Raw genomic sequence first — 13,664 nt, 5'->3', positions numbered from 1 at the left:
TATCATATGGTTTCACTTATTGGTGGAGCATAACAAATAGCATGGAGGACATGGGGAGTTAGGAGAAGGGAGTTGGGGGAAATTGGAAGGGGAGGTGAACCATGAGAGACTATGGACTCTGAAAAACAATCCGAGGGGTTTGAAGTAATGGAGGGTGGGTGGGAGGTTGGGGATCTAGGTGGTGGGTATTAGAGAGGGCACGGATTACATGGAGCACTGGGTGTGGTACAAAAACAATGAATACTGTTATGCTGAAAATAAATTTAAAAATGATTTTAGGGGCGGCTCCTCGGTGGGTGGCGGTGGTGGCCGTAGCGGTTCCTCCTGGCCCTGTTAATGTCGGGGCCAGGCCCGGGGAGGATGGCGCGCTAGAGCCCGGCCTCGCTGGGGTAGGGGCGGGAGGGGACAGGGTGGGCACCGGCCATGTCGGAGGTGACCCGGAGTCTGCTGCAGCGCTGGGGCGCCAGTTTTAGGAGAGGCGCCGACTTTGACTCTTGGGGCCAGCTGGTGGAGGCGATAGACGAGTATCAGATATTAGCAAGACATCTACAAAAAGAGGCCCAAGCTCAACACAATAATTCCGAATTCACAGAAGAACAGAAGAAAACCATAGGCAAAATTGCAACATGCTTGGAATTACGAAGTGCAGCTTTACAGTCCACACAGTCTCAAGAAGAATTTAAACTGGAGGACCTGAAGAAGCTAGAACCAATCCTAAAGAATATTCTTACGTATATTAAGGAATTCCCATTTTAGCACCTGGTGAAGAGGAGAATTTGGAATTCGAAGAGGGTGATGCCAGAGCAGGGTCTCCTGATTCCTTTCCTGCTAGAGTTCCCGGCACTTTACTACCCAGGCTGCCGTCAGAGCCAGGACTGACATCACTCACCATCCGAATTGAGAAAATCGGTCTGAAGGATGCGGGACAGTGCATAGATCCCTACATCACAGTTAGCGTAAAGGATCTGAATGGCATAGATTTAACTCCTGTGCAAGATACTCCTGTGGCTTCAAGAAAAGAAGATACATATGTTCATTTTAATGTGGACATTGAGCTCCAGAAGCATGTTGAAAAATTAACCAAAGGTGCAGCTATCTTCTTTGAATTCAAACACTACAAGCCGAAAAAAAGGTTCACCAGCACCAAGTGCTTTGCTTTCATGGAGATGGATGAAATTAAAGCCGGGCCAATTGTAATAGAGCTATACAAGAAACCCACTGACTTTAAAAGAAAGAAATTGCAGTTACTGACCAAGAAACCACTTTATCTTCATCTACATCAGACTTTGCACAAGGAATGATCCCGACATGAGTCACCGGGAACGTCTGTGAATTCTCCCACGCAGTAGCAACCAGCCCAGCTCCGCGCAGCGTATCCCCCCCTCCACCGGGCAGGAGGCGGGCCACACGGGCGCCGGCAGGCCAGAGCGAGCCCGTGGGATTCACAGCCCAGCACTCCACTGACCTAGACAACTCCTTTGGATACGGGCTTATTGTAGTTTTGAAACATGTTTTTACCTTTATAGTATTTGTGCAATTCATAGTCTCTTTTCTAACTCACCACTGTTCCTACCCTGATTCCTGGAACAACACTGCTGTGGGTAGGATCTTCTCGTCTTCAAAAATTAATACAGCAATAAGAATGTGCTAGAGTTTACACATCCGTTCACTTTTGCTCCAGTATGCTTTTTCGGTTTTTTGAGTTAATGCCAAACTTTGGGCTGATGGGAGTAGGAGAGTATGAAACTGTTCTGAGAGGAGGAATTGGACCGCTAATTCTGCCCATGGAGGTCAGTCTGGAAAAGGATAGGCTGCTCCTCCGAGGAAGCCTAAATTCACCCTGATCTCATAGTTTTCCTGGTTAGAAATCATGTGCCTTGGCCAGATCAGTCCGGGAGGGTTCCCAGGCTGTAGCTGTGATTTTTCCTGATGACCAGATTGTTTTTCTGAAAGAGCACATTTGTAGTCCGTTGATTAGCTTTTCTTCTAAGTCACATTATTCTTCTTTCTGATAGTGGTTCTAGGGTTAATGATGGAACCATGTCGAAATAATTAGACTTCTAGATGGCTTTCTAACGTCTTCTAAATCATGTAAGCTACACTGAGTCAGATGCTAGTGAGATGCCGCAGGCTAACTGCTGTTTTTCTGACAACTGATCGTGAACCCTTACAGTCTGCATACCTCTCGGAGTGGTGAGTATGCAAAATCTGGAGCTACTCTAGTTGTTTTCATATAGGTAGACAGGATTGCCATTTCTTTCCTATGTAGATATATTGACTTTCATCCATATGGAAATATGCAGGTCATTAGCTTATTATAATTTGACTATTTACAGTACTTTTGACTTAATGGGCCATAAATAAAACTTTCAGAGGATACTCAAGGGGGCTGTGTGACACACAGGACATTAACATTGGGGGCGGGCTCTCTGTGGGTTAGATACAGACCCACACGTTTAACATTCACTATGTTGAATGACCGATGATGCTAGCACGAGGGGAACGCAGCGCCAGTACTTGGCCTCTTTTTAAACTAGTGTAATAACCCCAGTCCTACAGTTCAATGTGTGCTTTTTGAAACAGCCGCAGTGAGGAGTTCTAGCCCTTGCACTTCAAGAAAGCTGGTCTTTACTTCCGGTTGTCTGTCAGTTCTGTTTAAGATGTTAAAAACTTAGAGCCTGAAAGAATTCTCAACCAAATTTAAGTCTTGTCTCTTGTATTAATTAGATTAATTCCAAAAATGATTCAGTCCACAATAGCTCAAGGGGATGAAGAATTTGCCTTAATAAATTACCTTGTTGTTCACTCAACCCTTAGACTTAGTTGTCAGCTCCTCAAGGGGGCAAGAACCACATTTTCTCCAAGTCCTGTATACGTTCTAAGGTGCTTGGCAGCACTCTGTACCCTGTGGAGTACTCAGTACCTTCTGTTTGATGTTGCTGACGAGACCTAAAAAATAATCCCTTAAAGTACCTACTATTAAAATGTAGCAAAATTGATCTGTTGGTCTTTCTCTTTTCTCATAGAGCTTAAGACATGTATGTCAGTGATAATTTATATGAAGAAGCACCAGCTGTCGCTCACATAAGTATGGCTTGTATGAACTGCAATGCCTTTCCGCAGTATTAAAGCAGCTTGACTGGAATGCTGGGTCATTAGCGTAGCTTTAATTCAGACCTGAATGGGGTGACAAGCGATCATCTGGAAGCAGTAGACACAGAATACTGTACTTCCCACAAATTATTTTTTACTGTCTAATGAAAAATAGCAGCTACTGGATAAGAACTGTAGTAGAAATGCTCTCGGGCCAAAACGCTGCCACTTCATCAATGAGATGATTTTAGCAACTAAGACTAGACACACGAGGAGCTGCAGAAGCCCCGTGAAGCAGCTGGGACAGGGAGGCTGCCCCGGCTCTGCTGTGGCCACAGGGTCCTGGGAGGTGTGGAGAGGCGGTGTCCACTGCTCAAGGGAGCAGCACCAGACCTGCTCTGCACCTTGCGGACTCCTGGGAACAGGAGATACAGGACAAACACCAAGGTAAAAAAGGACTGACTTTGGCATTAAAATAGGTCTGATTTATCTTTGCAACTTGATTATCTTTGCTAGCAGGTGTCGCCTATTTCATTACTATCTAACATTAGCAATTATATTAACCTCATCATTTTGTGTCTTGAAGAGACTGACCTTAAAAAAAAAGATTTTAAAAATATGATTTTCAAACTTTAAAAAAATATATTGGTGGCAAATAAAAAGGATTAAAACATGTACAAAGGGGCTGAATAGCATAACAGACACACAGCTGAAGAATAAATTAGTAAACTGAATGACTGAGTTGAGGAATATTCCAAGAGCAAAGCAAAAACAGCTAACATAGGTGAAGTATGACCAAAAAGTTAAATGACATAAAAGAGAAATGAAGTTCCAGATTTCACCTAAGGGGAATCTAAAATAGAAGAATAGAAATGTTGGAAGAAAAGAGATAATTAAACATCTTCTAGAATAAAATTTCTCAAAGCCAAAGAGAAGCATATTTCAAAGGATGCCAAGCAATTAATTTAAAAGGGCTGATGCCTCATAATTAGATACATAGAAATAAAATTTCTAAACCCAAAAGATACAGAGGGCAAAAAAAACAAAGAAAAAAAGCAAACAAATATGCCAGTAAGAAACAGGCTATCGTGTGGTATCCATACAGTAACACTGAATGCCAGAAGACACTGGAGTGACTGTCTTATTTCTTAAGGAACATTACATGAAGCTAAAATCTTAGACTCAGTCAAATTAACATTCAATCAGGGAGAAATAATGATGGTTTCAGATTTATAGAGATTTAGAAATTGACCATTCATATACCATCCTTAAAAGAATGACTTAGGAAATATTCCAGCAAAAACAAAAGCAGAAAGGAAAAAAAAAATTATTTGAAAAGAGGATAATTGGTCTTGAGGGAGAAAAAATGGTAGAAAATAAACACATGACTCCTAGTTAAGTCTAAATAAGTTTTGACACACAATGAAAACATAAATAATAATCTTAACATAATAATAATGATGATAATAATAATAATAAACTACTCCAGAGAAGAGGAGAGCAGGACTCCAAGGAATACAAATGTTTGGGGCATTCCCAAGTATGGAGGTAACTGTGCCCCTTCCAAGTGAAAGCAGGCCTAGGGCTAAGTAAGAGGCTGATAAGAACTTCATATCAGATTTTCTCTTGTGCCTTATTGTTCACTTAAAGCACCTTCATATTGCATTTCTATTGCCCAAGACTTCAGTAAGGTCTTCTTAAAAATCGTAGTCATTGTCTCACCTATGCTGAGGGGAATTAGGAATAGTATTATGCCCCCTTCATGGCCGGGAGAAAGCAAATGTGAGAGAGCAAGAATCAGACAGAAACAGAATGAAAGTAAGAAAGAGAGAGAGAACCAGATCAACCATGTTAAAATCTTCAGAAGCAGGGAGTTGACAAAGTGAAAGGTACCGAAAAAGACATCTGAGGATGGACCCAGGGTGTTCCCTGAGTTGCAGGAATCACCAGGTTCAAGTAGAGGCTAATTTCAAAAGTTGTTGGGGGCTCATGATGGAAAAAGAAATATGAAAAGGAAGTATAACCTATTTTGAGACCACAAAATGGTAACGCAGGGGAATTACAGGTTACAGTAAGAAATGTAATCCTAGTACCAGCTTAATTATTCAGGAAGCCACAAATGCCACTGAGATCATAAGATGCTCTCAGAAGAGGAAAACTATCATTTCTGCACTCTGTGGCTCAATTAGGGAAACCATTAAGTCAGGTGAAAGCAGACTTTCGTCAATATGAGGCTGCGAGTGAAACCTCAAGCATCCCTATTTTCTTGGACCCACATAAATTTGGTTGAATATAGACAACATGGGTTACACCAGATTACGTGCTTCTCACTGGAGAAAGGACAGGTAGAAATTCTTCTCAAATGATAATTCAATTAGAGGAAAAAGACTAAAAAGTAGAAAAAATAAACATCATTGAGCTTTTGTAAATCATGTCATCCAACCACTTCTTCAGTTGAAGACATTCAAATTTTTTTAAAGAACTAAAAAACTCTTCAATTAAAAAGAAAAGAGAATTGAGGCACCTGGATGGCTCAGTTTGCTAATTGTCTGCCTTCAGCTCGGGTCATAATCCCAGGGTCCTGGCTTTGAGCCCCACATCACACTCCTCACTCAGTGAGGGGCTGCTTCTCCCTCTCTCTCACCCTCTGCCTGCTGCTCCCCTTACTTGTGCTCTCTCTCTCTCAAATAAGTAAAATCTTTTTTTAAAAAAGTAAAGAGAATTTAATTCTTTAACTAAAAGTTAAATAGAGTAGGGGATCCTGGGTGGCTCAATTAGTTAAGCATCTGCCTTCAGCTCAGGTCCTGGGATCAAGCCCCACTTTGGGCTCCCTGCTCAGTGGGGAGCCTGTGTCTCCTGCTCCGTCTGCTATTCCCCCCACTTGTGTTCTCTAGCGCTTTCTCTCTTTCTCTGTCAAGTAAATAAAATCTTTTTTAAAAGTGTGTTTAGGGGGGCTGGGTTTCTCAGTGGGTTAAGCCTCTGCCTTCAGCTCAGGTCATGATCCCAGGGTCCTAAGATCAAGGCCCACATCTGGCTTTCTACTCAGCAGGGAGCCTGCTTCCCCCTCTCTCTGTGCCTGCATCTCTGCCTACTTGTGATCTCTCTCTCTGTCAAATAAATAAACAAAATCTTTAAAAAAATAAAAATAAAAAGTAAGAAGCAATAAATGGTCATTACAAATTTTAGATTACACTATTATTAGACCCCAAAATGCCATACATTTTACTTCTCCATATGTTGGAAACCCTACAATACAGTTAATATTTGTTTGCTCCAAACAGTCAAGCATCCTTTAAATAAATTAATAAATTTAAAAATCATTCATATTTACTATTTTGGTTACTCTTCATTGTCTCAGGCAGGTCCAAATACCTTCTGGTACAATTTCCTTCATCCTGAAGAGCAATTCTGTTAATATTTCTTTTTTTTTTTTCCAATTTATTTATTTTCAGAAAAACAGTATTCATTATTTTTTCACCACACCCAGTGCTCCATGCAAGCCGTGCCCTCTATAATACCCACCACCTGGTACCCCAACCTCCCACCCCCCCGCCACTTCAAACCCCTCAGATTGTTTTTCAGAGTCCATAGTCTCTCATGGTTCACCTTTTTTTTTTTTTTTTTTTTAGTGGCTTAAATATTTATTGTTGCTTGCAATTCTATTGGTTATTTGTGCAATTCTTTTTTTTTCCAATTTATTTATTTTCAGAAAAACAGTATTCATTATTTTTTCACCACACCCAGTGCTCCATGCAAGCTGTGCCCTCTATAATACCCACCACCTGGTACCCCAACCTCCCACCCCCCCGCCACTTCAAACCCCTCAAACTGTTTTTCAGAGTCCATAGTCTCTCATGGTTCATCTCCCCTTCCAATTTACCCAAAAGCACATACCCTCCCCAATGTCCATAACCTTCCCCCCTTCTCCCAACCCCCCTCCCCCCAACAACCCACAGTTTGTTTCGTGAGATTAAGAGTCACTTATGGTTTGTCTCCCTCCCTATCCCATCTTGTTTCATGGATTCTTCTCCTACCAACTTAAGCCCCCATGTTGCATTACCACTCCCTCATATCAGGGAGATCATATGATAGTTGTCTTTCTCCGCTTGACTTATTTCGCTAAGCATGATACGCTCTAGTTCCATCCATGTTGTCGCAAATGGCAAGATTTCGTTTCTTTTGATGGCTGCATAGTATTCCATTGTATATATATACCACATCTTCTTGATCCATTCATCTGTTGATGGACATCTAGGTTCTTTCCATAGTTTGGCTATTGTGGACATTGCTGCTATAAACATTCGGGTGCACGTGCCCCTTTGGATCACTACGTTTGTATCTTTAGGGTAAATTCCCAGTAGTGCGATTGCTGGGTCATAGGGCAGCTCTATTTTCAACATTTTGAGGAAACTCCATGCTGTTTTCCAGAGTGGTTGCACCAGCTTGCATTCCCACCAACAGTATAGGAGGGTTCCCCTTTCTCCGCAGCCTCTCCAGCATCTGTCATTTCCTGACTTGTTGATTTTAGCCATTCTGACTGGTGTGAGGTGATATCTCATTGTGGTTTTGATTTGTATTTCCCTGATGCCGAGTGATATGGAGCACTTTTTCATGTGTCTGTTGGCCATCTGGATGTCTTCTTTGCAGAAACGTCTGTTCATGTCCTCTGCCCATTTCTTGATTGGATTATTTGTTCTTTGGGTGTTGAGTTTGTTAAGTTCTTTATAGATTTTGGACACTAGTCCTTTATCTGATATGTCGTTTGCAAATATCTTCTCCCATTCTGTCAGTTGTCTTTTGGTTTTGTTAACTGTTTCCTTTGCTGTGCAAAAGCTTTTGATTTTGATGAAATCCCAAAAGTTCATTTTTGCCCTTGCTTCCCTTGCCTTTGGCGATGTTCCTAGGAAGATGTTGCTGCGGCTGACGTCGAAGAGGTTGCTGCCTGTGTTCTCCTCAAGGATTTTGATGGATTCCTTTCTCACATTGAGGTCCTTCATCCATTTTGAATCTATTTTTGTGTGTGGTGTAAGGAAATGGTCCAATTTCATTTTTCTGCACGTGGCTGTCCAATTTTCCCAACACCATTTATTGAAGAGGCTGTCTTTTTTCCATTGGACATTCTTTCCTGCTTTGTCGAAGATTAGTTGACCATAGAGTTGAGGGTCTATTTCTGGGCTCTCTATTCTGTTCCATTGGTCTATGTGTCTGTTTTTGTGCCAGTACCATGCTGTCTTGATGATGACAGCTTTGTAATAAAGCTTGAAGTCCGGAATTGTGATGCCACCAACTTTGGCTTTGTTTTTCAATATCCCTTTGGCTATTCGAGGTCTTTTCTGGTTCCATATAAATTTTAAAATTATTTGTTCCATTTCTTTGAAAAAGATGGATGGTACTTTGATAGGAATTGCATTAAATGTGTAGATTGCTTTAGGTAGCATAGACATTTTCACAATATTTATTCTTCCAATCCAGGAGCATGGAACATTTTTCCATTTCTTTGTGTCTTCCTCAATTTCTTTCATGAGTACTTTATAGTTTTCTGAGTATAGATTCTTAGCCTCTTTGGTTAGGTTTATTCCTAGGTATCTTATGGTTTGGGGTGCAATTGTAAATGGGATTGACTCCTTAATTTCTCTTTCTTCTGTCTTGTTGTTGGTGTAGAGAAGTGCAACTGATTTCTGTGCATTGATCTTATATCCTGACACTTTACTGAATTCCTGTATAAGTTCTAGCAGTTTTGGAGTGGAGTCTTTTGGGTTTTCCACATAGAGTATCATATCATCTGCGAAGAGTGATAATTTGACTTCTTCTTTGCCGATTTGGATGCCTTTAATTTCCTTTTGTTGTCTGATTGCTGAGGCTAGGACTTCTAGTACTCTGCTGAAGTTTATATAGTTGGTGATAATGGACATCCCTGCCGTGTTCCTGACCTTAGTGGAAAAGCTTTCAGTTTTTCTCCATTGAGAATGATATTTGCAGTGGGTTTTTCATAGATGGCTTTGATGATATTGAGGTATGTGCCCTCTATCCCTACACTTTGAAGGGTTTTGATCAGGAAGGGATGCTGTACTTTGTCAAATGCTTTTTCAGCATCTATTGAGAGTATCATATGGTTCTTGTTCTTTCTTTTATTGATGTGTTGTATCACATTGACTGATTTGCGGATGTTGAACCAACCTTGCAGCCCTGGAATAAATCCCACTTAGTCGTGGTGAATAATCCTTTTAATGTACTGTTGAATCCTATTGGCTAGTATTTTGGTGAGAATTTTTGCATCTGTGTTCATCAAGGATATTGGTCTATAGCTCTCTTTTTTGATGGGATCCTTGTCTGGTTTTGGGATCAAGGTGATGCTGGCCTCATAAAATGAGTTTGGGAGTTTTCCTTCCATTTCTATTTTTTGGAACAGTTTCAGGAGAATAGGAATTAGTTCCTCTTTAAATGTTTGGTAGAATTCCCCCGGGAAGCCATCTGGCCCTGGGCTTTTGTTTGTTTGGAGATTTTTAATGACTGTTTCAATCTCCTTACTGGTTATGGGTCTGTTCAGGCTTTCTATTTCTTCCTGGTTCAATTTTGGTAGTTTATATGTTTCTAGGAATGCATCCATTTCTTCCAGATTGTCAAATTTGTTGGCGTAGAGTTGCTCATAGTATGTTCTTATAATAGTTTGTATTTCTTTGGTGTTAGTTGTGATCTCTCCTCTTTCATTCATGATTTTATTTATTTGGGTCCTTTCTCTTTTCTTTTTGATAAGTCTGGCTAAGGGTTTATCAATTTTATTAATTCTTTCAAAGAACCAGCTCCTAGTTTGGTTGATTTGTTCTATTGTTTTTTTGGTTTCTATTTCATTGATTTCTGCTCTGATCTTTATGATTTCTCTTCTCCTGCTGGGTTTAGGGTTTCTTTCTTGTTCTTTCTCCAGCTCCTTTAGGTGTAGGGTTAGGTTGTGTACCTGAGACCTTTCTTGTTTCTTGAGAAAAGCTTGTACCGCTATATATTTTCCTCTCAGAATTGCCTTTGTTGTGTCCCACAGATTTTGAACCGTTGTATTTTCATTATCATTTGTTTCCATGATTTTTTTCAATTCTTCTTTAATTTCCCGGTTGACCCATTCATTCTTTAGAAGGATGCTGTTTAGTCTCCATGTATTTGGGTTCTTTCCAAACTTCCTCTTGTGGTTGAGTTCTAGCTTCAGAGCATTGTGGTCTGAAAATATGCAGGGAATGATCCCAATCTTTTGATACCGGTTGAGTCCTGATTTAGGACCGAGGATGTGATCTATTCTGGAGAATGTTCCATGTGCACTAGAGAAGAATGTGTATTCTGTTGCTTTGGGATGAAATGTTCTGAATATATCTGTGATGTCCATCTCATCCAGTGTATCATTTAAGGCCTTTATTTCCCTGTTGATCTTTTGCTTGGATGATCTGTCCATTTCAGTGAGGGGAGTGTTAAAGTCCCCTACTACTATTGTATTATTGTTGATGTGTTTCTTTGATTTTGTTATTAATTGGTTTATATAGTTGGCTGCGCCCACGTTGGGGGCATAGATATTTAAAATTGTTAGATCTTCTTGTTGGACAGACCCTTTGAGTATGATATAGTGTCCTTCCTCATCTCTTATTATAGTCTTTGGCTTAAAATCTAATTGATCTGATATAAGGATTGCCACTCCTGCTTTTTTCTGATGTCCATTAGCATGGTAAATTCTTTTCCACCCCCTCACTTTAAGTCTGGAGGTGTCTTCGGGTTTAAAATGAGTTTCTTGGAGGCAACATATAGATGGGTTTTGTTTTTTTATCCATTCTGATACCCTGTGTCTTTTGATTGGGGCATTTAGCCCATTAACATTCAGGGTAACTATTGAGAGATATGATTTTAGTGCCATTGTATTGCCTGTAAGGTGACTGTTACTGTATATTGTCTCTGTTCCTTTCTGATCTACCACTTGTAGGCTCTCTCTTTGCTTAGAGGACCCCTTTCAGTATTTCCTGTAGAGCTGGTTTGGTGTTTGCAAATTCTTTCAGTTTTTGTTTGTCCTGGAAGCTTTTAATCTCTCCTTCTATTTTCAATGATAGCCTAGCTGGATATAGTATTCTTGGCTGCATGTTTTTCTCGTTTAGTGCTCTGAAAATGTCATGCCAGCTCTTTCTGGCCTGCCAGGTCTCTGTGGATAAGTCAGCTGCCAATCTAATACTTTTACCATTGTATGTTACAGACTTCTTTTCCCGGGCTGCTTTCAGGATTTTCTCTTTGTCACTAAGGCTTGTAAATTTTACTATTAGGTGACGGGGTGTGGGCCTATTCTTATTGATTTTGAGGGGCGTTCTCTGAACCTCCTGAATTTTGATACTCGTTCCCTTTGCCATATTGGGGAAATTCTCCCCAATAATTCTCTCCAGTATACCTTCTGCTCCCCTCTCTCTTTCTTCTTCTTCTGGAATCCCAATTATTCTAATGTTGTTTCGTCTTATGGTGTCACTTATCTCTCGAATTCTCCCCTCATGGTCCAGTAGCTGTTTGTCCCTCTTTTGCTCAGCTTCTTTATTCTCTGTCATTTGGTCTTCTATATCGCTAATTCTTTCTTCTGCCTCATTTATCCTAGCAGTGAGAGCCTCCATTTTTGATTGAACTTCATTAATAGCTTTTTTGATTTCAACTTGGTTAGATTTTAGTTCTGTTATTTCTCCAGAAAGGGCTTTTATATCTCTGGAGAGGGTTTCTCTAATATCTTCCATGCCTTTTTCAAGCCTGGCTATAACCTTGAGAATTGTCATTTTGAACTCTAGATCTGACATATTACCAATGTCTGTATTGATTAGGTCCCTAGCCTTCGGTACTGCCTCTTGTTCTTTTTTTTGTTGTGAATTTTTCCGCCTTGTCATTTTGTCCAGCTAAGAGTATATGAAGGAGCAAGTAAAATACTAAAAGGGTGGCAACAATCCCAGGAAAATATGCTTTAACCAAATCAGAAGAGATCCCAAATCGTGAGGGGGGATTTCTCCCCCCCCACGATTGGGTGAGGGATCTCCGCTGATTGGGATCTCCTTTGATTGGGATCTCCCAATCTCTTCTGATTGGGATCTCTTCTGATTTGGGGATAAAAAGAGGTTCAAAAAGAAAGAAAGAAAAAAAAAGAAAAAAAGAATTAAAAAAAAGAGATTGAATTAAAAATTCAATCAAGAATTTAAAAAAGAATTAAGAAAAAAAGATTGAAGAGATTAGGATCTCTTCTGATTTGGGGATAAAAAAAGGTTCAAAAAGAAAGAAAGAAAAAAAAGAAAAAAAAAGAATTAAAAAAAAAGAAAATGAATAAACAAAAGTATAAAAAAGAAAAAAATATATATTAGATAATCTAGTTAAAAAACGTTAAAAGAGAAAAGGGTAAAAGTTATAAAAAATTTTAGCAGAAGAAGAGAAAAAAATGAAAAAGAAAAAAATTAAATTAACTGCAAGACTGAAAAATCACAGGCAGAAAGCCATGAGTTCCGTGGTTTGTTTTCTCCTCCTCTGGAATTCTGCTGCTCTCTCCTTGGTATTGAAACTGCACTCCTTGGTAGGTGAACTTGGTCTTGCCTGGATTTCTTGTTGATCTTCTGGGGGAGGGGCCTGGTGTAGTGATTCTCAAGTGTCTTTGCCCCAGGCGGAATTACACCGCCCTTACCAGGGGCCGGGCTGAGTGATCTGCTGAGTGATCTGCTCGGCTTTGCTTTCAGGAGCTTTTGTTCCCTGAGCGCTTTCCGTAGAGTTCCAGAGGACGGGAATACAAATGGCGGCCTCCTGGTCTCCGGCCCGGAGGAGCCGAGAGCCTGGGGCCCCGCTCCCCTGTGCGCCCTCAGTGAACAGCTCCCAGTAACTCACGTCTGCCCAACCTCCGGCCGCGCTCCGAGCTCACCGAGCCTGCGACCGGTTCAAGGCAACTCCGAGCTGCGAGCTTACTGTCGGCTCTGTCTCTGCAGCCGGCTTTCCCGCTCCAATATCCGCAAGCTCTGCGACACTCAGACACCCCCGATCCTTCTGTGACCCCGCAGGACCTGAGGTCACGCCGACCCCGTGTGGGCTTCGCCCCGGTTTAGCCTCCGGAGCGATGTCCCTCAGCGGAACAGACTTTTAAAAGTCCCGATTTTGTGCTCCGTTGCTCCGCCGCTTGCCGGGAGCCGGCCCCTCCCCCCGGGGTCTATCTTCCCGTCGCTTTGGATTCACTTCTCCGCCAGTCCTACCTTTCAGAAAGTGGTTGTTTTTCTGTTTCTAGAATTGCTGTTCTTCTTCTCTTCGATCTGCCAATGGATTTTCAGGTGTTTGCAATCTTTAGATAAGCTCTCTAGCTGATCTCCTGCTAGCTGAGGTAGTCCCAGCCTGCTACTTCTCCGCCATCTTGACTCCTCCCTCTCTGTTAATATTTCTTGTAGTGTAAGCTATGGTGACAGATTCTCTAAGCTTTTGTTTATCTGAAAGTGTCTACTTTAATTTCACTTAAAAAAAATTCAATGAATAGAGAACTCAATGGTGACAGGGTTTTTTATTTCTTCTTTCAAACAACTTAAAAATATTATTCTATAGCTTTCCATTGC

General features: G+C 40.9%; 1 protein-coding gene across 1 annotated transcript; it reads left to right on the top strand.

Moving 5' to 3' along the window:
• The first annotated feature begins 385 nt into the window (after positions 1-385).
• On the top strand, positions 386-1,334 carry LOC122919208 (axin interactor, dorsalization-associated protein-like). Its single transcript, XM_044268096.1, is given in 2 exon segments — positions 386-751; positions 754-1,334. Coding segments are annotated over 2 exon segments (876 nt in total). The 5' UTR covers positions 386-423; the 3' UTR covers positions 1,302-1,334.
• The last annotated feature ends 12,330 nt before the right edge of the window (positions 1,335-13,664 follow it).

The sequence above is a fragment of the Neovison vison genome, chromosome 11 (assembly GCF_020171115.1).
Source record: "Neovison vison isolate M4711 chromosome 11, ASM_NN_V1, whole genome shotgun sequence".
Lineage (NCBI taxonomy): Eukaryota > Metazoa > Chordata > Mammalia > Carnivora > Mustelidae > Neogale > Neogale vison.
Note: the sequence above shows the minus strand (reverse complement) of the source record. Positions and strands in the feature narration are given on the sequence as shown.